Raw genomic sequence first — 25,711 nt, forward strand, 5'->3', positions numbered from 1 at the left:
ATATAATGACAAAATGATCTATTTTATTCTGTGTCCCTCTCCCTTCCCTTTCTCTGGCCTCTGGGAGAGGAGGAGAGGTGAGGGAAGGAGAGGAGGGGGGAGGTGGAGGTAAGAGGAGAGGAGAGGAGGGGGGCGGTGGAGGTAAGAGGAGAGGAGAGGAGAGGAGAGGAGAGGAGGTAAGAGGAGAGGAGAGGAGAGGAGAGGAGGTAAGAGGAGAGGAGAGGAGGTAAGAGGAGAGGAGAGGAGGTAAGAGGAGAGGAGAGGAGAGGAGAGGAGAGGAGAGTGGTAAGAGGAGAGGAGAGGAGAGGAGGTAAGAGGAGAGGAGAGGAGAGGAGAGGAGAGGAGGTAAGAGGAGAGGAGAGGAGAGGAGAGGAGAGGAGGTAAGAGGAGAGGAGAGGAGGTAAGAGGAGATGAGAGGAGAGGAGAGGAGAGGAGAGGAGGTAAGAGGAGAGGAGAGGAGAGGAGAGGAGAGGAGAGGAGGTAAGAGGAGAGGAGAGGAGAGGAGAGGAGAGGAGGTAAGAGGAGAGGAGAGGAGAGGAGAGGAGAGGAGAGGAGAGGAGAGGAGAGGAGAGGAGAGGAGAGGGTAGAGGAGAGGAGAGGAGAGGAGAGGAGAGGAGAGGAGAGGAGAGGAGAGGGTAGAGGAGAGGAGAGGAGAGGAGAGGAGAGGAGAGGAGAGGAGAGGAGAGGAGAGGAGAGGAGAGGGTAGAGGAGAGGAGAGGAGAGGAGAGGAGAGGAGAGGAGAGGAGAGGAGGTAAGAGGAGATGAGAGGAGAGGAGGTAAGAGGAGAGGAGAGGAGGTAAGAGGAGAGGAGAGGAGAGGAGAGGAGAGGAGAGGAGAGGAGAGGAGAGGAGAGGAGAGTGGTAGAACCACCAACTGTTATTGAACCAGCACCATATAAACTGTTTGCTGCAGAACCTGTTATATGAAGACCATGAGACTAGCTGAGGAAACACACACACACACACACACACACACACACACACACACACACACACACACACACACACACACACACACACACACACACACACGCGCACACTGCTCTGTCAGCGGATTTCTTCAATCTCTTCCCATTTGTGAGCCCTGATGGAATTTGGGATGGGTACCAGCAGCAAACGAAGCTATTGACTCTGTGGAAACTGGAAACGTCTGTGAGACTGTCAATATATTGAATCCTGGGGTAGTTGAGGTCTGCAGCATCACCTATGGCTGGCCTGTGTTCTGGGACAACAACATATTGACTCCTGGGGTAGTTGAGGTCTGCAGCATCACCTATGGCTGGCCTGTGTTCTGGGACAACAACATATTGACTCCTGGGGTAGTTGAGGTCTGCAGCATCACCTATGGCTGGCCTGTGTTCTGGGACAACAACATATTGACTCCTGGTGTAGTTGAGGTCTGCAGCATCACCTATGGCTGGCCTGTGTTCTGGGACAACAACATATTGACTCCTGGGGTAGTTGAGGTCTGCAGCATCACCTATGGCTGGCCTGTGTTCTGGGACAACAACATATTGACTCCTGGGGTAGTTGAGGTCTGCAGCATCACCTATGGCTGGCCTGTGTTCTGGGACAACAACATATTGACTCCTGGGGTAGTTGAGGTCTGCAGCATCACCTATGGCTGGCCTGTGTTCTGGGACAACAACATATTGACTCCTGGGGTAGTTGAGGTCTGCAGCATCACCTATGGCTGGCCTGTGTTCTGGGACAACAACATATTGACTCCTGGGGTAGTTGAGGTCTGCAGCATCACCTATGGCTGGCCTGTGTTCTGGGACAACAACATATTGACTCCTGGGGTAGTTGAGGTCTGCAGCATCACCTATGGCTGGCCTGTGTTCTGGGACAACAACATATTGACTCCTGGGGTAGTTGAGGTCTGCAGCATCACCTATGGCTGGCCTGTGTTCTGGGACAACAACATATTGACTCCTGGGGTAGTTGAGGTCGGCAGCATCACCTATGGCTGGCCTGTGTTCTGGGACAACAACATATTGACTCCTGGGGTAGTTGAGGTCTGCAGCATCACCTATGGCTGGCCTGTGTTCTGGGACAACAACATATTGACTCCTGGGGTAGTTGAGGTCTGCAGCATCACCTATGGCTGGCCTGTGTTCTGGGACAACAACATATTGACTCCTGGGGTAGTTGAGGTCTGCAGCATCACCTATGGCTGGCCTGTGTTCTGGGACAACAACATATTGACTCCTGGGGTAGTTGAGGTTTGCAGCATCACCTATGGCTGGCCTGTGTTCTGGGACAACAACATATTGACTCCTGGGGTAGTTGAGGTCTGCAGCATCACCTATGGCTGGCCTGTGTTCTGGGACAACAACATATTGACTCCTGGGGTAGTTGAGGTCTGCAGCATCACCTATGGCTGGCCTGTGTTCTGGGACAACAACATATTGACTCCTGGGGTAGTTGAGGTCTGCAGCATCACCTATGGCTGGCCTGTGTTCTGGGACAACAACATATTGACTCCTGGGGTAGTTGAGGTCGGCAGCATCACCTATGGCTGGCCTGTGTTCTGGGACAACAACATATTGACTCCTGGGGTAGTTGAGGTCTGCAGCATCACCTATGGCTGGCCTGTGTTCTGGGACAACAACATATTGACTCCTGGGGTAGTTGAGGTCTGCAGCATCACCTATGGCTGGCCTGTGTTCTGGGACAACAACATATTGACTCCTGGGGTAGTTGAGGTCTGCAGCATCACCTATGGCTGGCCTGTGTTCTGGGACAACAACATATTGACTCCTGGGGTAGTTGAGGTCTGCAGCATCACCTATGGCTGGCCTGTGTTCTGGGACAACAACATATTGACTCCTGGGGTAGTTGAGGTCTGCAGCATCACCTATGGCTGGCCTGTGTTCTGGGACAACAACATATTGACTCCTGGGGTAGTTGAGGTCGGCAGCATCACCTATGGCTGGCCTGTGTTCTGGGACAACAACATATTGACTCCTGGGGTAGTTGAGGTCTGCAGCATCACCTATGGCTGGCCTGTGTTCTGGGACAACAACATATTGACTCCTGGGGTAGTTGAGGTCTGCAGCATCACCTATGGCTGGCCTGTGTTCTGGGACAACAACATATTGACTCCTGGGGTAGTTGAGGTCTGCAGCATCACCTATGGCTGGCCTGTGTTCTGGGACAACAACATATTGACTCCTGGGGTAGTTGAGGTTTGCAGCATCACCTATGGCTGGCCTGTGTTCTGGGACAACAACATATTGACTCCTGGGGTAGTTGAGGTCTGCAGCATCACCTATGGCTGGCCTGTGTTCTGGGACAACAACATATTGACTCCTGGGGTAGTTGAGGTCTGCAGCATCACCTATGGCTGGCCTGTGTTCTGGGACAACAACATATTGACTCCTGGGGTAGTTGAGGTCTGCAGCATCACCTATGGCTGGCCTGTGTTCTGGGACAACAACATATTGACTCCTGGGGTAGTTGAGGTCTGCAGCATCACCTATGGCTGGCCTGTGTTCTGGGACAACAACATATTGACTCCTGGGGTAGTTGAGGTCTGCAGCATCACCTATGGCTGGCCTGTGTTCTGGGACAACAACATATTGACTCCTGGGGTAGTTGAGGTCTGCAGCATCACCTATGGCTGGCCTGTGTTCTGGGACAACAACATATTGACTCCTGGGGTAGTTGAGGTCTGCAGCATCACCTATGGCTGGCCTGTGTTCTGGGACAACAACATATTGACTCCTGGGGTAGTTGAGGTCTGCAGCATCACCTATGGCTGGCCTGTGTTCTGGGACAACAACATATTGACTCCTGGGGTAGTTGAGGTCTGCAGCATCACCTATGGCTGGCCTGTGTTCTGGGACAACAACATATTGACTCCTGGGGTAGTTGAGGTCTGCAGCATCACCTATGGCTGGCCTGTGTTCTGGGACAACAACATATTGACTCCTGGGGTAGTTGAGGTCTGCAGCATCACCTATGGCTGGCCTGTGTTCTGGGACAACAACATATTGACTCCTGGGGTAGTTGAGGTCTGCAGCATCACCTATGGCTGGCCTGTGTTCTGGGACAACAACATATTGACTCCTGGGGTAGTTGAGGTCTGCAGCATCACCTATGGCTGGCCTGTGTTCTGGGACAACAACATATTGACTCCTGGGGTAGTTGAGGTCTGCAGCATCACCTATGGCTGGCCTGTGTTCTGGGACAACAACATATTGACTCCTGGGGTAGTTGAGGTCTGCAGCATCACCTATGGCTGGCCTGTGTTCTGGGACAACAACATATTGACTCCTGGGGTAGTTGAGGTCTGCAGCATCACCTATGGCTGGCCTGTGTTCTGGGACAACAACATATTGACTCCTGGGGTAGTTGAGGTCTGCAGCATCACCTATGGCTGGCCTGTGTTCTGGGACAACAACATATTGACTCCTGGGGTAGTTGAGGTCTGCAGCATCACCTATGGCTGGCCTGTGTTATGGGACAACAACATATGTATTGTGATAGTGGGAGATTGTTTTCTGTTTGGTATTCTCTTTTTCCCCTCAGATATATTCCTCTGAGCAGGAAACCTTCTGTTCTCTTGATTATGGTTAACAGTTACAGCACAAAGGCATTTCACTGGGCCCTTTACTAGTTCTCACCACAGTTCAAATGAATTCAGATACAGGATAGTATTCCATTTGGAGGAAATTAATTCAGATCCAGTATAGTATTCTATGTGGAGTAAATTAATTCAGATACAGGATAGTATTCCATTTGGAGTAAATTAATTCAGATACAGGATAGTATTCCATTTGGAGTAAATTAATTCAGATACAGGATAGTATTCCATTTGGAGTAAATTAATTCAGATCCAGTATAGTATTCTATGTGGAGTAAATTAATTCAGATCCAGTATAGTATTCTATGTGGAGTAAATTAATTCAGATACAGGATAGTATTCCATTTGGAGTAAATTAATTCAGATACAGGATAGTATTCCATTTGGAGTAAATTAATTCAGATACAAGATAGTATTCCATTTGGAGTAAATTAATTCAGATACAGGATAGTATTCCATGTGGAGTAAATTAATTCAGATACAGGATAGTATTCCATGTGGAGGAAATTAATTCAGATACAGGATAGTATTCCATGTGGAGTAAATTAATTCAGATACAGGATAGTATTCCATGTGGAGTAAATTAATTCAGATACAGGATAGTATTCCATGTGGAGGAAATTAATTCAGATACAGGATAGTATTCCATGTGGAGTAAATTAATTCAGATACAGGATAGTATTCCATTTGGAGTAAATTAATTCAGATCCAGTATAGTATTCTATGTGGAGTAAATTAATTCAGATACAGGATAGTATTCCATTTGGAGTAAATTAATTCAGATCCAGTATAGTATTCTATGTGGAGTAAATTAATTCAGATACAGGATAGTATTCCATTTGGAGTAAATTAATTCAGATACAGGATAGTATTCCATTTGGAGTAAATTAATTCAGATACAGGATAGTATTCCATTTGGAGTAAATTAATTCAGATCCAGTATAGTATTCTATGTGGAGTAAATTAATTCAGATCCAGTATAGTATTCTATGTGGAGTAAATTAATTCAGATACAGGATAGTATTCCATTTGGAGTAAATTAATTCAGATACAGGATAGTATTCCATTTGGAGTAAATTAATTCAGATACAAGATAGTATTCCATTTGGAGTAAATTAATTCAGATACAGGATAGTATTCCATGTGTAGTAAATTAATTCAGATACAGGATAGTATTCTATGTGGAGTAAATTAATTCAGATACAGGATAGTATTCCATTTGGAGTAAATGAATTCAGATACAGGATAGTATTCTATGTGGAGTAAATTAATTCAGATCCAGTATAGTATTCTATGTGGAGGAAATTAATTCAGATCCAGTATAGTATTCAATGTGGAGGAAATGAATTCAGATCCAGTATAGTATTCCATGTGGAGTAAATTAATTCAGATCCAGTATAGTATTCCATGTGGAGGAAATTAATTCATATCCAGTATAGTATTCAATGTGGAGTAAATGAATTCAGATCCAGTATAGTATTCCATGTGGAGGAAATGAATTCAGATCCAGTATAGTATTCTATGTGGAGTAAATTAATTCAGATCCAGTATAGTATTCCATGTGGAGGAAATGAATTCAGATCCAGTATAGTATTCCATGTGGAGGAAATGAATTCAGATCCAGTATAGTATTCCATGTGGAGGAAATGAATTCAGATCCAGTATAGTATTCCATGTGGAGGAAATGAATTCAGATCCAGTATAGTATTCCATGTGGAGTAAATGAATTCAGATCCAGTATAGTATTCCATGTGGAGGAAATGAATTCAGATCCAGTATAGTATTCTATGTGGAGGAAATGAATTCAGATCCAGTATAGTATTCTATGTGGAGTAAATTAATTCAGATACAGGATAGTATTCCATTTGGAGTAAATTAATTCAGATACAGGATAGTATTCCATTTGGAGTAAATTAATTCAGATACAAGATAGTATTCCATTTGGAGTAAATTAATTCAGATACAGGATAGTATTCCATGTGTAGTAAATTAATTCAGATACAGGATAGTATTCTATGTGGAGTAAATTAATTCAGATACAGGATAGTATTCCATTTGGAGTAAATTAATTCAGATACATGATAGTATTCTATGTGGAGTAAATTAATTCAGATCCAGTATAGTATTCTATGTGGAGGAAATTAATTCAGATCCAGTATAGTATTCAATGTGGAGGAAATGAATTCAGATCCAGTATAGTATTCCATGTGGAGTAAATTAATTCAGATCCAGTATAGTATTCCATGTGGAGGAAATGAATTCATATCCAGTATAGTATTCAATGTGGAGTAAATGAATTAAGATCCAGTATAGTATTCCATGTGGAGGAAATGAATTCAGATCCAGTATAGTATTCTATGTGGAGTAAATGAATTCAGATCCAGTATAGTATTCCATGTGGAGTAAATTAATTCAGATCCAGTATAGTATTCCATGTGGAGGAAATGAATTCAGATCCAGTATAGTATTCCATGTGGAGGAAATGAATTCAGATCCAGTATAGTATTCTATGTGGAGGAAATGAATTCAGATCCAGTATAGTATTCCATGTGGAGTAAATGAATTCAGATCCAGTATAGTATTCTATGTGGAGGAAATGAATTCAGATCCAGTATAGTATTCCATGTGGAGTAAATGAATTCAGATCCAGTATAGTATTCCATGTGGAGGAAATGAATTCAGATCCAGTATAGTATTCCATGTGGAGGAAATGAATTCAGATACAGGATAGTATTCTATGTGGAGTAAATGAATTCAGATCCAGTATAGTATTCCATGTGGAGTAAATGAATTCAGATCCAGTATAGTATTCCATGTGGAGTAAATTAATTCAGATCCAGTATAGTATTCCATGTGGAGTAAATTAATTCAGATCCAGTATAGTATTCCATGTGGAGTAAATGAATTCAGATCCAGTATAGTATTCCATGTGGAGGTGTGTCTGCTGGTCATATAGCTCTGCTGTATAATAGACTGTGAATCCTCTCCCACTGAGATGCTGCAGGGCTGTTTCAGTGAACAGTAGAAAGACAAGGCTGTGATGTTCTGGACCCAGAACTCTACTATAACTAGCAGCAGGCTGGACCCAGAGCTCTACTATAACTAGCAGCAGGCTGGACCCAGAGCTCTACTATAACTAACAGCAGGCTGGACCCAGAGCTCTACTATAACTAACAGCAGGCTGAACCCAGAGCTCTACTATAACTAACAGCAGGCTGGACCCAGAGCTCTACTATAACTAGCAGCAGGCTGGACCCAGAGCTCTACTATAACTAACAGCAGGCTGGACCCAGAGCTCTACTATAACTAACAGCAGGCTGAACCCAGAGCTCTACTATAACTAACAGCAGGCTGGACCCTGAGCTCTACTATAACTAACAGCAGGCTGGACCCAGAACTCTACTATAACTAACAGCAGGCTGGACCCAGAACTCTACTATAACTAACAGCAGGCTGGACCCAGAACTCTACTATAACTAACAGCAGGCTGGACCCAGAACTCTACTATAGCTAACAGCAGGCTGGACCCAGAACTCTACTATAACTAACAGCAGACTGGACCCAGAGCTCTACTATAACTAACAGCAGGCTGGACCCAGAGCTCTACTATAACTACCAGCAGGCTGGACCCAGAACTCTACTATAACTAACAGCAGGCTGGACCCAGAGCTCTACTATAACTACCAGCAGGCTGGACCCAGAGCTCTACTATAACTACCAGCAGGCTGGACCCAGAGCTCTAATATAACTAACAGCAGGCTGGACCCAGAGCTCTACTATAACTAACAGCAGGCTGGACCCAGAGCTCTACTATAACTAACAGCAGGCTGGACCCAGAACTCTACTATAACTAACAGCAGGCTGGACCCAGAGCTCTACTATAACTAACAGCAGGCTGGACCCAGAGCTCTACTATAACTAACAGCAGGCTGGACCCAGAGCTCTACTATAACTACCAGCAGGCTGGACCCAGAGCTCTACTATAACTAACAGCAGGCTGGACCCAGAACTCTACTATAACTAGCAGCAGGCTGGACCCAGAGCTCTACTATAACTAGCAGCAGGCTGGACCCAGGGCTCTACTATAACTAACAGGGTCCAGAGCTCTACTATAACTAGCAGGGTCCAGAGCTCTACTATAACTAACAGGGTCCAGAGCTCTACTATAACTAGCAGGGTCCAGAGCTCTACTATAACTAGCAGGGTACAGAGCTCTACTATAACTAGCAGGGTCCAGAGCCCAACTATAACTAGCAGGGTCCATAGCTCTACTATAACTAGCAGGAATCAGAGTTCTACTATAACTAACAGGGTCCAGAGCTCTACTATAACTAGCAGGACCCAGAGCTCTACTGTAACTAGCAGGACCCAGAGCTCTACTATAACTAGCAGAGTCCAGAGCCCAACTATAACTAGCAGGGTCCAGAGCTCTACTATAACTAACAGCAGGCTGGACCCAGAGCTCTACTATAACTAACAGCAGGCTGGACCCAGAACTCTACTATAACTAACAGCAGGCTGGACCCTGAGCTCTACTATAACTAACAGCAGGCTGGACCCAGAACTCTACTATAACTAACAGCAGGCTGGACCCAGAACTCTACTATAACTAACAGCAGACTGGACCCAGAGCTCTACTATAACTAACAGCAGGCTGGACCCAGAGCTCTACTATAACTAACAGCAGGCTGGACCCAGGGCTCTACTATAACTAACAGGGTCCAGAGCTCTACTATAACTAGCAGGGTCCAGAGCTCTACTATAACTAACAGGGTCCAGAGCTCTACTATAACTAGCAGGGTCCAGAGCTCTACTATAACTAGCAGGGTACAGAGCTCTACTATAACTAGCAGGGTCCAGAGCCCAACTATAACTAGCAGGGTCCATAGCTCTACTATAACTAGCAGGAATCAGAGTTCTACTATAACTAACAGGGTCCAGAGCTCTACTATAACTAGCAGGACCCAGAGCTCTACTGTAACTAGCAGGACCCAGAGCTCTACTATAACTAGCAGAGTCCAGAGCCCAACTATAACTAACAGGGTCCAGAGCTCTACTATAACTAACAGCAGGCTGGACCCAGAGCTCTACTATAACTAACAGCAGGCTGGACCCAGAACTCTACTATAACTAACAGCAGGCTGGACCCTGAGCTCTACTATAACTAACAGCAGGCTGGACCCAGAACTCTACTATAACTAACAGCAGGCTGGACCCAGAACTCTACTATAACTAACAGCAGACTGGACCCAGAGCTCTACTATAACTAACAGCAGGCTGGACCCAGAGCTCTACTATAACTAACAGCAGGCTGGACCCAGAGCTCTACTATAACTAACAGCAGGCTGGACCCAGAGCTCTACTATAACTAGCAGCAGGCTGGACCCTGGGCTCTACTATAACTAGCAGCAGGCTGGACCCTGAGCTCTACTATAACTAACAGCAAGCTGGACCCAGAGCTCTACTATAACTAGCAGCAGGCTGGACCCTGAGCTCTACTATAACTAACAGCAGGCTGGACCCAGAGCTCTACTATAACTAGCAGCAGGCTGGACCCTGAGCTCTACTATAACTAACAGCAAGCTGGACCCAGAGCTCTACTATAACTAGCAGCAGGCTGGACCCTGAGCTCTACTATAACTAACAGCAGGCTGGACCCAGGGCTCTACTATAACTAACAGCAGGCTGAACCCAGAACTGTACTATAACTAACAGCAGGTTGGACCCAGGGCTCTGCTATAACTAACAGCAGGCTGGACCCAGAGCTCTACTATAACTAACAGGGTCCAGAGCTCTACTATAACTAACAGGGACCAGAGCTCTACTATAACTAACAGGGTCCAGAGCTCTACTATAACTAACAGGGACCAGAGCTCTACTATAACTAACAGGGTCCAGAGCTCTACTATAACTAGCAGGACCCAGAGCTCTACTATAACTAGCAGGACCTAGAGCTCTACTATAACTAACAGGGTCCAGAGCTCTACTATAACTAACAGGGTCCAGAGCTCTACTATAACTAGCAGGGTCCAGAGCTCTACTATAACTAACAGGGTCCAGAGCTCTACTATAACTAACAGGGTCCAGAGCTCTACTATAACTAACAGGGTCCAGAGCTCTACTATAACTAGCAGGGTCCAGAGCTCTACTATAACTAGCAGGGTCCAGAGCTCTACTATAACTAGCAGGGTCCAGAGCTCTACTATAACTAGCAGGGTCCAGAGCTCTACTATAACTAACAGCAGGCTGGACCCAGAACTCTACTATAACTAACAGGGTCCAGAGCTCTACTATAACTAGCAGGGTCCAGAGCTCTACTATAACTAACAGGACCCAGAGCTCTACTATAACTAGCAGGGTCCAGAGCTCTACTATAACTAGCAGGGTCCAGAGCTCTACTATAACTAGCAGGGTCCAGAGCTCTACTATAACTAACAGCAGGCTGGACCCAGAACTCTACTATAACTAACAGGGTCCAGAGCTCTACTATAACTAGCAGCTGATCTGAGGAGGAGAGAAGGAGAGAGAACAACTTTTGATCGAATTTCACTTTGACCACAGTGTTTCTTCACCCTGTTATGAAAGTACCAGAGGGGATAAAGGAGAATATCACTAGTTTTGCCTTCTGTCTGTAATCGTATTTCCTGTTATGAAAGTACCAGAGGGGATAAAGGAGGAGAATATCACTAGTTCTGCCTTCTGTCTGTAATCGTATTTCCTCACTGCTGTGTTTCTGAAACAAGCCTGCTGCGTTTCTAACAGATAGACTAACATCTAAGAGAGTCTTAACATTACTGTACATACCGCACAACATCTACACCAGAGAAACAAAATGCTAAGATAGTAAGATTCTTGGGGAGTTCTGAGTGTCCACAGGGGATACTAAATTGGATTATAAATCATGTCGGCGGCTTTAAATTGACAAATGAATTGGAATCATCAGTCAAAACCAACCTGAAGTTGAAGGCTTTCTATGTAAACTCCAGCTGGTCATGTAACCTATTGTACTTCTCACTATCCAATTGTTCAATATGATGGATGTTGTTTTGGACTTATATTAGGCTCTGATCTTGTTAAATAAGTCTAGTACACATTCTCTCCATCTCTCTCTGGATGGCTGCCTAAAAACCTGCAGAAGCCCTGCTACAGTACTGCTACAGCCTGGCCTGCATCCCACATAGAACCCTATTCCTTATGTAGTGCACTACCCTATGGGCCCTGGTTATAAGTAGTGCACTACCCTATGGGCCCTGGTTATAAGTAGTGCACTACCCTATGGGCCCTGGTTATAAGTAGTGCACTACCCTATGGGCCCTGGTTATAAGTAGTGCACTACCCTATGGGCCCTGGTTATAAGTAGTGCACTACCCCATGGGCCCTGGTTATAAGTAGTGCACTACCCTATGGGCCCTGGTTATAAGTAGTGCACTATACAGGGAATAGGGTGCAATTTGGGACAAAACCCTGAGGCTGAAATAAGTTACAGACAGCTGACCTTGAAACAGTTGTAATTCCATTGGTCCTGCTCTCTCTCTCTCTCTCTCTCTCTCTCTCTCTCTCTCTCTCTCTCTCTCTCTCTCTCTCCTCCAATCAAGATGCACTATCTTCACAATGTAGTTTTAGATTCAGACTACTGTAACTGCACCCTTAGAAAAAAGGGTTCCAAAAGTGTTCTTCGGTTGTCCCCATAGGAGAACCATGTTTGGTTACAGGTAGAAACCTGGTTCCGCAATAGAACTATTTTGGGTTCCATATAGAACCTTCTGTATAAAGGGTACTACATGGAACTTAAAACAATTCTACCTGGAACCAAAAGGGTTCTGCCTGGAACCAAAACGGGTTCCGAAGAAACCTTTTAAGGTTCTAGATCCTTTGTTGGTTCTTAATCTTCAACACAGCAATTTTGTTATGGGCCGTTCTAATGTGACGTTCAGTGATTCTTTTGTGTGTTTGATATTGAAATACATAGATTGTGTTAACATGGGTATCTGTTGACATTAAACAGACCCCTTGTCCCTCGCAGCCTACATGACTCCAGAACGACCCTGCGTTGCCATGACATTCAGATCAATGATTGTTCCAGGCACGTCAGTCACAGTTAAAACACATCAGTCCTGTGGGTCGTGATTCTGTCTGTCTCAGTCTCTGGACAGACGCAAGTGTAAATAAACTGTTTTCAGCATCGAACGAGCAGGAAGAGCAGATGAAATCCATTAACAAACCAGCTGTACGGTAATTCACATTTGGCTCTGTCGCATCTCATTTACCATGATTTTCTCTCTATTAGTTCAGGTTCATTCTGTCTAATGACGAGTCAGAGACACAGCCTGCTGTCTAATGATGAGTCAGAGACACAGCCTGCTGTCTAATGATGAGTCAGAGACACAGCCTGCTGTCTAATGACGAGTCAGAGACACAGCCTGCTGTCTAATGATGAGTCAGAGACACAGCCTGCTGTCTAATGATGAGTCAGAGACACAGCCTGCTGTCTAATGATGAGTCAGAGACACAGCCTGCTGTCTAATGATGAGTCAGAGACACAGCCTGCTGTCTAATGATGAGTCAGAGACACAGCCTGCTGTCTAATGATGAGTCAGAGACACAGCCTGCTGTCTAATGATGAGTCAGAGACACAGCCTGCTGTCTAATGAGGAGTCAGAGACACAGCTACTGTCTAATGATGAGTCAGAGACAGCCTGCTCCACTCCTCTCTGTTCCAGCACAGCCTCCCTCTTACGAAGCGCCCAGTTCTCTAACAATCAGTCAGTGAAAAGAGGGTTTGTTGGTTCACACACCTTGTGTTGTTCCAGGAGCATAGGTAGAAATAACTCCATATACAACAATTAAACACCCAACTCTACTCCGTTTTAATGGATCTCATTGGAGCATACAACGACCTTTAACCTCTTGACGTCATCAACCAGTCCGTCACCCGGGCAGAACCATGACCTCCCTCTCTTCTCTCTCTGCAGCTGCTGCCCTGGGGAACCTTGTGTCGGACCTGGCTGGACTCGGGTAAGAAAAGGCAGATCAAACCAATCGTCTGTTAGGGCTGATACAGTCCCTGGTGGAGTCCTATTGTAGTCACACTGTGTACAGTCCCTGGTGGAGTCACACTGTGTACAGTCCCTGGTGGAGTCCTATTGTAGTCACACCGTGTACAGTCCCTGGTGGAGTCACACTGTGTACAGTCCCTGGTGGAGTCCTATTGTAGTCACACTGTGTACAGTCCCTGGTGGAGTCCTATTGCAGTCACACTGTGTACAGTCCCTGGTGGAGTCCTATTGTAGTCACACTGTGTACAGGCCCTGGTGGAGTCCTATTGTAGTCACACTGTATACAGTCCCTGGTGGAGTTCTATTGCAGTCACACTGTGTACAGTCCCTGGTGGAGTCCTATTGTAGTCACACTGTGTACAGGCCCTGGTGGAGTCCTATTGTAGTCACACTGTATACAGTCCCTGGTGGAGTTCTATTGCAGTCACACTGTGTACAGTCCCTGGTGGAGTTCTATTGCAGTCACACTGTGTACAGTCCTTGTTGGAGTCTTATTGTAGTCACACTGTATACAGTCCCTGGTGGCGTCCTATTGTAGTCACACTGTATACAGTCCCTGGTGGAGTCCTATTGTAGTCACACTGTGTACAGTCCCTGGTGGCGTCCTATTGTAGTCACACTGTGTACAGTCCCTGGTGGCGTCCTATTGTAGTCACACTGTGTACAGTCCCTGGTGGAGTCCTATTGCAGTCACACTGTGTACAGTCCCTGGTGGAGTCCTATTGTAGTCGCCATAGGAAGATTGCTACAGTCCCTGTTAGCATCCTATTGTAGTCACACTGTGTACAGTCCCTGGTGGAGTTCTATTGCAGTCACACTGTACAGTCCCTGTTAGCATCCTATTGTAGTCGCCATAGGAAGATTGCTACAGTCCCTGTTAGCATCCTATTGTAGCCGTTATAGGAAGATTGCTACAGTCCCTGTTAGCATCCTATTGTAGTCGCCATAGGAAGATTGCTACAGTCCCGGTTAGCATCCTATTGTAGCCGCTATAGGAAGATTGCTACACTCCTTGTTAGCATCCTATTGTAGCCACTATAGGAAGATTGCTACAGTCCCTGTTAGCATCCTATTGTAGTCGCCATAGGAAGATTGCTACAGTCCCGGTTAGCATCCTATTGTAGCCGCTATAGGAAGATTGCTACAGTCCTTGTTAGCATCCTATTGTAGCCACTATAGGAAGATTGCTACAGTCCTTGTTAGCATCCTATTGTAGCCGCTATAGGAAGATTGCTACAGTCCTAATGTGGTTTTTGAGAACTTTCCAGACTTCTCCAAGCATTGTGAGAACTGATTATTTGCGGAGAACAACTGCAAAAAAGACTACCTGGAATGTGCACAATGTGTTTATAGCTAAACAGAAAACTTGTCAGGATGAAACTGGAGAGAGGTTAATGATGTCCTCTAACCTGTCAGGGTGAAACTGGAGAGAGGTTAATGATGTCCTCTAACCTGTCAGGGTGAAACTGGAGAGAGGTTAATGATGTCCTCTAACCTGTCAGGGTGAAACTGGAGAGAGGTTAATGATGTCCTCTAACCTGTCAGGCTGAAACTGGAGAGAGGTTAATGATGTCATCTAACCTGTCAGGATGAAACTGGAGAGAGGTTAATGATGTCCTCTAACCTGTCAGGATGAAACTGGAGAGAGAGGTTAATGATGTCCTCTAACCTGTCAGGATGAAACTGGAGAGAGGTTAATGATGTCCTCTAACCTGTCAGGCTGAAACTGGAGAGAGGTTAATGATGTCCTCTAACCTGTCAGGATGAAACTGGAGAGAGGTTAATGATGTCCTCTAACCTGTCAGAATGAAACTGGAGAGAGGTTAATGATGTCCTCTAACCTGTCAGGATGAAACTGGAGAGAGGTTAATGATGTCCTCTAACCTGTCAGAATGAAACTGGAGAGAGGTTAATGATGTCCTCTAACCTGTCAGGATGAAACTGGAGAGAGGTTAATGATGTCCTCTAACCTGTCAGGCTGAAACTGGAGAGAGGTTAATGATGTCCTCTAACCTGTCAGGATGAAACTGGAGAGAGGTTAATGATGTCCTCTAACCTGTCAGGATGAAACTGGAGAGAGGTTAATGATGTCCTCTAACCTGTCAGGCTGAAACTGGAGAGAGGTTAATGATGTCCTCTAACCTGTCAGGATGAAACTGGAGAGAGGTTAATGATGTCCTCTAACCTGTCAGGATGAAACTGGAGAGAGGTTAATGATGTCCTCTAACCTGTCAGAATGAAACTGGAGAGAGGTTAATGATGTCCTCTAACCTGTCAGGATGAAACTGGAGAGAGGTTAATGATGTCCTCTAACCTGTCAGAATGAAACTGGAGAGAGATTAATGATGTCCTCTAACCTGTCAGGATGAAACTGGAGAGAGGTTAATGATGTCCTCTAACCTGTCAGGATGAAACTGGAGAGAGGTTAATGATGTCCTCTAACCTGTCAGACTGAAACTGGAGAGAGGTTAATGATGTCCTCTAACCTGTCAGGATGAAACTGGAGAGAGGTTAATGATGTCCTCTAACCTGTCAGAATGAAACTGGAGAGAGGTTAATGATGTCCTCTAACCTGTCAGGATGAAACTGGAGAGAGGTTAACGATGTCCTCTAACCTGTCAGAATGAAACTGGAGAGAGGTTAATGATGTCCTCTAACCTGTCAGGATGAAACTGGAGAGAGGTTAATGATGTCCTCTAACCTGTCAGGCTGAAACTGGAGAGAGGTTAATGATGTCCTCTAACCTGTCAGGATGAAACTGGAGAGAGGTTAATGATGTCCTCTAACCTGTCAGGATGAAACTGGAGAGAGGTTAATGATGTCCTCTAACCTGTCAGGCTGAAACTGGAGAGAGGTTAATGATGTCCTCTAACCTGTCAGAATGAAACTGGAGAGAGGTTAAGTTACTTCTACCCCCACCTTTTTTGAAAATTCTGTTAAAAATCGCGCAACTTTTCAGCGTCCTGCTACTCATGCCAGGAATATAGTATATGCATATGATTAGTATGTGTGGATAGAAAACACTCTGAAGTTTATAAAACTGGTTAAATCACGGCTGTGACTATAACAGATCGTGTGTTTCATTGAAAAACGCAAGAAAAACTGCTCTCTGAAAGCAAAAAATAATTTCCATAAGTCACTTCCACCAGTTGTTAAAAGAGAACAGAATTTAATGGGAATCTGCCTGCACCTTGAATTAATTGTTGGAAAATACATCTGTCTGACCTCCAGTTTCCCAGTCTTCACCCGGATGCAGTTTAAGGAGAGATCAGATGGCATTGTTTTTGAAGTGAGGACCTATTGAAGAGACATCGCCCTGTAATCATTTTGATAGATTATAAACGTTTACTAATACCTAAAGTTGGATTACAAAAGGATTTCGAAGTGTTTTGTGAAAGTTTATCGTCGACTTTTTTAATTTTAAAAAATTACGCAGCGTTTAAAAACGATGATTTTTTCTGAATGACACAACCTCCATACAAAGCTATTTTGGGTATATATGGACCGATTTAAACGAAAAAAAGACCCAATAGTGATGTTTATGGGGCATATAGGAGTGCCAAGAAAGAAGCTCGTCTAAGGTAATGAATGTTTTAACCTGTCAGGATGAAACTGGAGAGAGGTTAATGATGTCCTCTAACCTGTCAGGATGAAACTGGAGAGAGGTTAAGAGAGGCCTGTAATTTCCATCATAGGTACACTTCAACTTTGACAGACAAAATGAGAAAAAAAATCCAGAAAATCACATTGTAGGATTTTTAATGAATTTATTTGCAAATTATGGTGGAAAATAAGTATTTGGTCAATAACAAAAGTTTATCTCAATACTTTGTTATATACCCTTTGTTGGTGCTCCCTCTGCTGTTTCCTGAAGTCCACGATCATCTCCTTTGTTTTGCTGACGTTGAGTGAGAGGTTGTTTTCCTGACACATACTCCGAGTGCCCTCACCACTTCCCTATAGGCTGTCTTGTCGTTGTTGGTGATCAAGCCCACTACTGTTGTGTTGTCTGCAAACTTGATGATCGAGTTGGAGGTGTGCATGGCCACGCAGTCATGGGTGAACAGGGAGTACAAGAGGGGGCTGAGCATGCACCCTTGTGGGATCAGTGGAGATGTTGTTTCCTACCTTCACCACCTGGGGGTGGCCCGTCAGGAAGTCCATAACCCGTCAGGAAGTCCAGGATTGCACAGGGCGAGGTTGAGACCCAGGGCCTCAAGCTTAATGCTGAACTTGAGGGTTCTATGTTGTCTAACATAGGTGTTCCTCTTGTCCAGATGGGATAGGGCAGTGTGATGGCGATTGAATCGTCTGAGGACCTATTGGGGTGGCATTCAAATTGCAGTGGAAATAGGGTGATAGGTAAGGTGGAAGTGAGATGATCCTTGACTAGTCTCTCAAAACACTTCATAATGACAGAAGTGAGTGCTACGGGGTGATAGTCATTTAGTTCAGTTATCTTTTCTTTCTTGGGTTCAGGAACAATGGTGGTCCTCTTGAAGCATGTGGGGACAGCAGACTGGGATAGGGAGAAATTGAATATGTCCGTAAACACACCAGCCAGCTGGTCTGCGCATGCTCTGAGGACATGGCTAGGGATGCCGTCTGGGCCGGCAGCCTTGCGAGGGTTAACACGTTTGAATGTCTTACTCACGTCGGCCATGGAGAAGGAGGTGGGGGGGGTGCAGTCCTTGGTAGCGGGCCGCGTCGGTGGCACTGTATTATCCTCAAAGCGGGCAAAGAAGGTGTTCAGTTTGTTACATAACACAGCAACCACATAACACAGCAACCACATAACACAGCAACCACATAACACAGCAACCACATAACACAGCAACTACATAACACAGCAACTACACAACACAGCAACCACATAACACAGCAACCACATAACACAGCAACTACATAACACAGCAACTACATAACACAACACAGCTGTTGTCATAGCTTCAGGGGGAGATGGACAGGGACTCTGTTGTCATATCTTCAGGGGGGAGATGAACAGGGACTCTGTTGTCATAGCTTCAGGGGGAAGATGGACAGGGACCCTGTTGTCATAGCTTCAGGGGGAAGATGGACAGGGACCCTGTTGTCATAGCTTCAGGGGGGGAAGATGAACAGGGACTCTGTTTTCATAGCTTCAGGGGGAAGATGGAGAGGGACTCTTTTGTCATAGCTTCAGGGGGGGAAGATGTACAGGGACTCTGTTGTCATAGCTTCAGGGGGAAGATGGACAGGGACTCTGTTGTCATAGCTTCAGGGGGGAAGATGAACAGGGACTCTGTTGTCATATCTTCAGGGGGGAGATGAACAGGGACTCTGTTGTCATAGCTTCAGGGGGGGAAGATGGACAGGGACTCTGTTGTCATGGCTTCAGGGGGAAGATGAACAGGGACTCTGTTGTCATAGCTTCAGGGGGGAAGATGGACAGGCACCCTGTTGTCATAGCTTCAGGGGGGGAAGATGAAGAGGGACTCTGTTTTCATAGCTTCAGGGGGGAAGATGAACAGGGACTCTGTTGTCATAGCTTCAGGGGGGGAAGATGAACAGGGACTCTGTTGTCATAGCTTCAGGGGGGGAAGATGGACAGGGACTCTGTTGTCATAGCTTCAGGGGGAAGCTCATTCCACCATCGGAGGGCCAGGACCGAGAAGGGCTGGTGTTGAATAACAGCATGTATTTTGATTAATGATGATTTAAAACATTTTTCCCCCATTTTTTTATGATTCCATGCACAGACGTCTGTGCCAGAAGGTTTTCTACCGTGCATATTTACTGGTTGAATTTAATATTTCCATATTTCGTATTATGGTAATTTCGTATTACCATAGTATATCACTCCAGCAATGAATGGGATCTTTCCTCTGGTGATCCCTTAAAGCTCAGGACTTGCATTCATAAATCTCAGAGTGCTGATCTAGGATCAGTGTTTTTAGCTCATAAAGAAGGGCGCAGCTGAACCTGAACCAGAACTCTTATTCTGAGAAACTTTTTTGAATCAAATCAAGTTTATTCGTCACATGCCCAGGTTTTTACAGCTGGTGTAATAGAGACAGTGTAATGCTTTACCTGTCTCTGTTCCTCATCCATACAGAATAATGTCAAGTTTACAGCTGGTGTAATAGTGTCATGTACTGTCATGTTGTGTCTTGTCTCTGTCCTTTCCCTTCACCCTGTCTCCCTCTGCTGGTCGTTGTTAGGTTACCTTTTCTCCCCCGCTTTCCCCCAGCTGTTCCTTGTCTCCTCTAACTACCCATTCACCCCGTTTCCCACCTGTTCCCTTTTTCCCTCTGATTAGGTCCCTATATCTCTCTCTGTTTCTGTTCCTGTCCTTGTCGGATTCTTGTTTGTTGTGTTTCATGCCTGAGCCAGACTATCGTCATGTTTGCTGTAACCTTGTCCTGTCCTGTCGGAATCTGCCGGTCTATCTGAGCCTACCTATGTTTGGTTATTAAAGAAGCTCTGTTTAAGTTAGTTCGCTTTTGGGTCCTCATTCACTCACCATAACAGAAGAATCCGACCAAGAATGGACCCAGCGACTTCGGATCCTCTCCACTCAGCCGTCGGGATCCAGGGAGCGATGCTAGGCAGACACGAGCAGGAAGTGTCTGCTGCTCGACATGCCGTTGAGACCCTGGCCACCCAAGTCTCCAACCTCACAGAACAGGTTCACCATCTCCGCCTCGATCCACCGGCCACTTCCAGGGCTTTCGAATCTCCGGAGCCCAGAATCAATAACCCGCCGTGTTACTCTGGGGAGCCCACTGAATGCCGCTCGTTCCTCACCCAGTGTGATATTGTGTTTTCTCTCCAGCCCAACACTTACTCCAGGAGCACTGCTCGTGTCGCCTACGTCATATCTCTCCTTATTGGACGGGCTCGTGAGTGGGGCACGGCAATCTGGGAGGCAAGGGCTGAGTGTACTAACCAGTATCAAGACTTTAAGGAGGAGATGATACGGGTTTTTGATCGATCTGTTTTTGGGGAGGAGGCTTCCAGGGCCCTGTCTTCCCTATGTCAAGGCAATCGATCCATAACAGACTACTCTATTGAGTTTCGCACTCTTGCTGTCTCCAGTGGCTGGAACGAGCCGGCCTTGCTCGCTCGTCTTCTGGAGGGTTTCCGCGCAGAGGTAAAGGATGAGATTCTCTCCCGGGAGGTTCCTTCCAGCGTGGATTCCTTGATTGAACTCGCTATTCGCATTGAGCGACGGGTTGATCTTCGTCACCGAGCTCGTGGAAAGGAGCTCGCGCTCTCCGTCGCCTCCCTCTCCGCATCACTACCATCTTCCTCTGCCGGCTCGGGTGCTGAGCCCATGCAGCTGGGAGGTATCCGCATCTCGACTAAGGAGAGGGAACGGAGAATCACCAACCGCCTCTGTCTCTATTGCGGTTCCGCTGGTCATTTTGTCACTTCATGTCCAGTAAAAGGCCAGAGCTCGTCAGTAAGCGGAGGGCTACTGGTGAGCGCTACTACTCCTGTCTCTCCTTCAAGATCCTGCACTACCTTGTCGGTCCATCTACGCTGGACCGGTTCGTCAGCTTCCTGCAGTGCCTTAATAGACTCTGGGGCGGAGGGCTGTTTTATGGACGAGACCTGGGCTCGGGAACATGACATTCCTCTCAGACAGTTAAAGGAGCCCACGGCCTTGTTCGCCCTGGATGGTAGTCCTCTCCCCAGGATTCAGCGTGAGACGCTACCTTTAACCCTCACTGTTTCTGGTAATCATAGTGAAACCATTTCTTTTTTAATTTTTCGTTCACCTTTTACACCTGTTGTTTTGGGCCATCCCTGGCTAGTTTGTCATAATCCTTCCATTAATTGGTCTAGTAATTCTATCCTCTCCTGGAACGTCTCTTGTCATGTGAAATGTTTAATGTCTGCTATCCCTCCTGTTTCCTCTGTCTCTTCTTCACAGGAGGAGCCTGGTGATTTGACAGGGGTGCCGGAGGAATATCACGATCTGCGCACGGTGTTCAGTCGGTCCAGGGCCACCTCTCTTCCTCCACACCGGTCGTATGATTGTAGTATTGATCTCCTTCCGGGAACCACCCCCCCCCCGGGGTAGACTATACTCTCTGTCGGCTCCCGAACGTAAGGCTCTCGAAGATTATTTGTCTGTAGCTCTTGACGCCGGTACCATAGTCCCCTCCTCCTCTCCCGCCGGAGCGGGGTTTTTTTTTGTCAAGAAGAAGGACGGGTCTCTGCGCCCCTGCATAGATTATCGAGGGCTGAATGACATAACAGTGAAGAATCGTTATCCGCTTCCTCTTATGTCTTCAGCCTTCGAGATCCTGCAGGGAGCCAGGTTTTTCACTAAGTTGGACCTTCGTAACGCTTACCATCTTGTGCGCATCAGGGAGGGGGACGAGTGGAAGACGGCGTTTAACACTCCGTTAGGGCACTTTGAATACCGGGTTCTTCCTTTCGGCCTCGCTAACGCTCCAGCTGTCTTTCAGGCATTAGTCAATGATGTCCTGAGAGACATGCTGAACATCTTTGTTTTCGTTTACCTTGACGATATCCTGATTTTTTCACCGTCACTCCAGATTCATGTTCAGCACGTTCGACGTGTCCTCCAGCGCCTTTTAGAGAATTGTCTTTTTGTGAAGGCTGAGAAGTGCACTTTTCATGCCTCCTCCGTCACATTTCTCGGTTCTGTTATTTCCGCTGAAGGCATTAAGATGGATCCCGCTAAGGTCCAAGCTGTCATTGATTGGCCCGTCCCTAAGTCACGCGTCGAGCTGCAGCGCTTTCTCGGCTTCGCGAACTTCTATCGTCGTTTCATCCGTAATTTCGGTCAGGTGGCAGCTCCTCTCACAGCCCTTACTTCTGTCAAGACGTGCTTTAAGTGGTCCGTTTCCGCCCAGGGAGCTTTTGATCTCCTCAAGAATCGTTTTACATCCGCTCCTATCCTTGTTACACCTGACGTCTCTAGACAGTTCGTTGTCGAGGTTGACGCGTCAGAGGTGGGCGTGGGAGCCATCCTTTCTCAGCGCTCCCTCTCTGACGACAAGGTCCACCCATGCGCGTATTTTTCTCATCGCCTGTCGCCGTCGGAACGTAACTATGATGTGGGTAACCGCGAACTGCTCGCCATCCGGTTAGCCCTAGGCGAATGGCGACAGTGGTTGGAGGGGGCGACCGTTCCTTTTGTCGTTTGGACTGACCATAGGAACCTTGAGTACATCCGTTCTGCCAAACGACTTAATGCGCGTCAGGCGCGTTGGGCGCTGTTTTTCGCTCGTTTCGAGTTCGTGATTTCTTATCGTCCGGGCTCTAAGAACACCAAGCCTGATGCTTTGTCTCGTCTCTTCAGTTCTTCAGTAGCCTCCACTGACCCTGAGGGGCGTGTTGTCGGGTTGACTGTCTGGGGAATTGAGAGGCAGGTAAAACAAGCGCTCACTCACACTCCGTCGCCGCGCGCTTGTCCTAGGAACCTTCTTTTCGTTCCCGTTCCTACTCGTCTGGCCGTTCTTCAGTGGGCTCACTCTGCCAAGTTAGCCGGCCACCCTGGCGTTCGGGGTACGCTTGCTTCCATTCGCCAGCGTTTTTGGTGGCCCACCCGGGAGCATGACACGCGTCGTTTCGTGGCTGCTTGTTCGGTCTGCGCGCAGACTAAGTCCGGTAACTCTCCTCCTGCCGGCCGTCTCAGGCCGCTTCCTATTCCCTCTCGACCGTGGTCTCACATCGCCTTAGATTTTGTCACCGGACTGCCTTCGTCAGCGGGGAAGACTGTTATTCTTACGGTTGTCGATAGGTTCTCTAAGGCGGCTCATTTCATTCCCCTTGCTAAGCTTCCTTCTGCTAAAGAGACGGCACAAATCATCATCGAGAATGTTTTCAGAATTCATGGCCTTCCGTCAGACGTCGTTTCGGACAGAGGTCCGCAATTCACGTCTCAATTTTGGAGGGAGTTTTGCCGTTTGATTGGGGCTTCCGTCAGTCTCTCTTCCGGCTTTCACCCCCAGTCTAACGGTCAAGCAGAATGGGCCAATCAGACTATTGGTCGCATCTTACGCAGTCTTTCTTTTCGTAACCCTGCGTCTTGGTCAGAACAGCTCCCCTGGGCAGAATACGCCCACAACTCGCTTCCTTCGTCTGCGACCGGGCTATCTCCTTTTCAGAGTAGCCTCGGGTACCAGCCTCCGCTGTTCTCATCTCAGTTCGCCGAGTCCAGCGTCCCCTCCGCTCAGGCTTTTGTCCAACGTTGCGAGCGCACCTGGAAGAGGGTCAGGTCTGCACTTTGCCGTTATAGGACGCAGACTGTGAGGGCTGCTAATAAGCGTAGAACTAAGAGTCCTAGATATTGTCGCGGTCAGAGAGTTTGGCTCTCCACTCAGAACCTTCCCCTTAAGACGGCTTCTCGCAAGTTGACCCCGCGGTTCATTGGTCCGTTCCGTATTTCTCGGGTCATTAATCCTGTCGCAGTTCGACTTCTTCTTCCGCGATACCTTCGTCGCGTCCACCCGGTCTTCCATGTCTCCTGCATCAAGCCCGTCCTTCGCGCCCCCGCTCGTCTTCCCCCCCCCCCCCCCCATCCTTGTCGAGGGCGCACCCATCTACAGGGTCCGTAGAATTTTGGACATGCGTCCTCGGGGCCGTGGTCACCAGTACCTCGTAGATTGGGAGGGGTACGGTCCTGAGGAGAGGAGTTGGGTTCCCTCTCGGGACGTGCTGGACCGTGCGCTGATCGAGGATTTCCTCCGTTGCCGCCAGGTTTCCTCCTCGAGTGCGCCAGGAGGCGCTCGGTGAGTGGGGGGGTACTGTCATGTACTGTCATGTTGTGTCTTGTCTCTGTCCTTTCCCTTCACCCTGTCTCCCTCTGCTGGTCGTTGTTAGGTTACCTTTTCTCCCCCGCTTTCCCCCAGCTGTTCCTTGTCTCCTCTAACTACCCATTCACCCCGTTTCCCACCTGTTCCCTTTTTCCCTCTGATTAGGTCCCTATATCTCTCTCTGTTTCTGTTCCTGTCCTTGTCGGATTCTTGTTTGTTGTGTTTCATGCCTGAGCCAGACTATCGTCATGTTTGCTGTAACCTTGTCCTGTCCTGTCGGAATCTGCCGGTCTATCTGAGCCTACCTATGTTTGGTTATTAAAGAAGCTCTGTTTAAGTTAGTTCGCTTTTGGGTCCTCATTCACTCACCATAACAAATAGAGACAGTGTAATGCTTTACCTGTCACTGTTCCTCATCCATACAGAATAATGTCAAGTTTACAGCAGGTGTAATAGAGACAGTGTAATGCTTTACCTGTCTCTGTTCCTCAACCGTACAGAATAATGTCAAGTTTACAGCAGGTGTAATAGAGACAGTGTAATGCTTTACCTGCCACTGTTCCTCAACCGTACAGAATAATGTCAAGTTTACAGCAGGTGTAATAGAGACAGTGTAATGCTTTACCTGTCTCTGTTCCTCATCCATACAGAATAATGTCAAGTTTACAGCAGGTGTAATAGAGACAGTGTAATGTTTTACCTGTCTCTGTTCCTCATCCATACAGAATAATGTCAAGTTTACAGCAGGTGTAATAGAGACAGTGTAATGCTTTACCTCCCTCTGTTCCTCAACCGTACAGAATAATGTCAAGTAGAAAAGTTCATCTATAGAGAATAAGTAGATGAATAATAAATAAGTAAAGAGCACAACAAGGGCCTCCCGGGTGGCGCAGTGGTTAAGGGTGCTGTACTAGAGCGGCAGCTGTGCCACCAGAGACTCTTGTCTCATCGCGCACCAGCGACTCCTGTGTTGGGCCGGGTGCAGTGCGCGCTAACCAAGGTTGCCAGGTGCACGGTGTTTCCTCCGACACATTGGTGCGGCTGGCTTCCGGGTTGGATGTGCGCTGTGTTAAAGAAGCAGCGGCTTGGTTGGTTGTGTATCGGAGGACGCATGACTTTCAACCTTCGTCTCTCCCGAGCCCGTACAGGAGTTGTAGCGATGAGACAAGATAGTAGCTACTAAACAATTGGATACCACGAAATTGGGGAGAAAAAGGGGTAAAAAATTGTAAAAAGTGTTTAAAAAAAGAGCACAACAATTGGACCCAATATGGGCCATAGTTTGAGAGC

At 46.8% G+C, this 25,711-nt stretch overlaps 1 protein-coding gene across 1 annotated transcript in view; it reads left to right on the top strand.

The window, feature by feature from the left end:
* LOC139395250 (transmembrane protein 65-like) overlaps window positions 1-25,711 on the top strand; it is a 78,991-nt gene that overhangs the window by 37,634 nt on the left and 15,646 nt on the right. Inside the window, exon 6 of the mRNA XM_071142900.1 lies at window positions 13,563-13,605. Within this exon, the coding sequence (XP_070999001.1) occupies window positions 13,563-13,605 (43 nt within the window). The remainder of the gene's footprint in view (window positions 1-13,562; window positions 13,606-25,711) is intronic.

Source organism: Oncorhynchus clarkii, unplaced genomic scaffold (genome assembly GCF_045791955.1).
Source record: "Oncorhynchus clarkii lewisi isolate Uvic-CL-2024 unplaced genomic scaffold, UVic_Ocla_1.0 unplaced_contig_10515_pilon_pilon, whole genome shotgun sequence".
Classification (NCBI taxonomy): domain Eukaryota; kingdom Metazoa; phylum Chordata; class Actinopteri; order Salmoniformes; family Salmonidae; genus Oncorhynchus; species Oncorhynchus clarkii.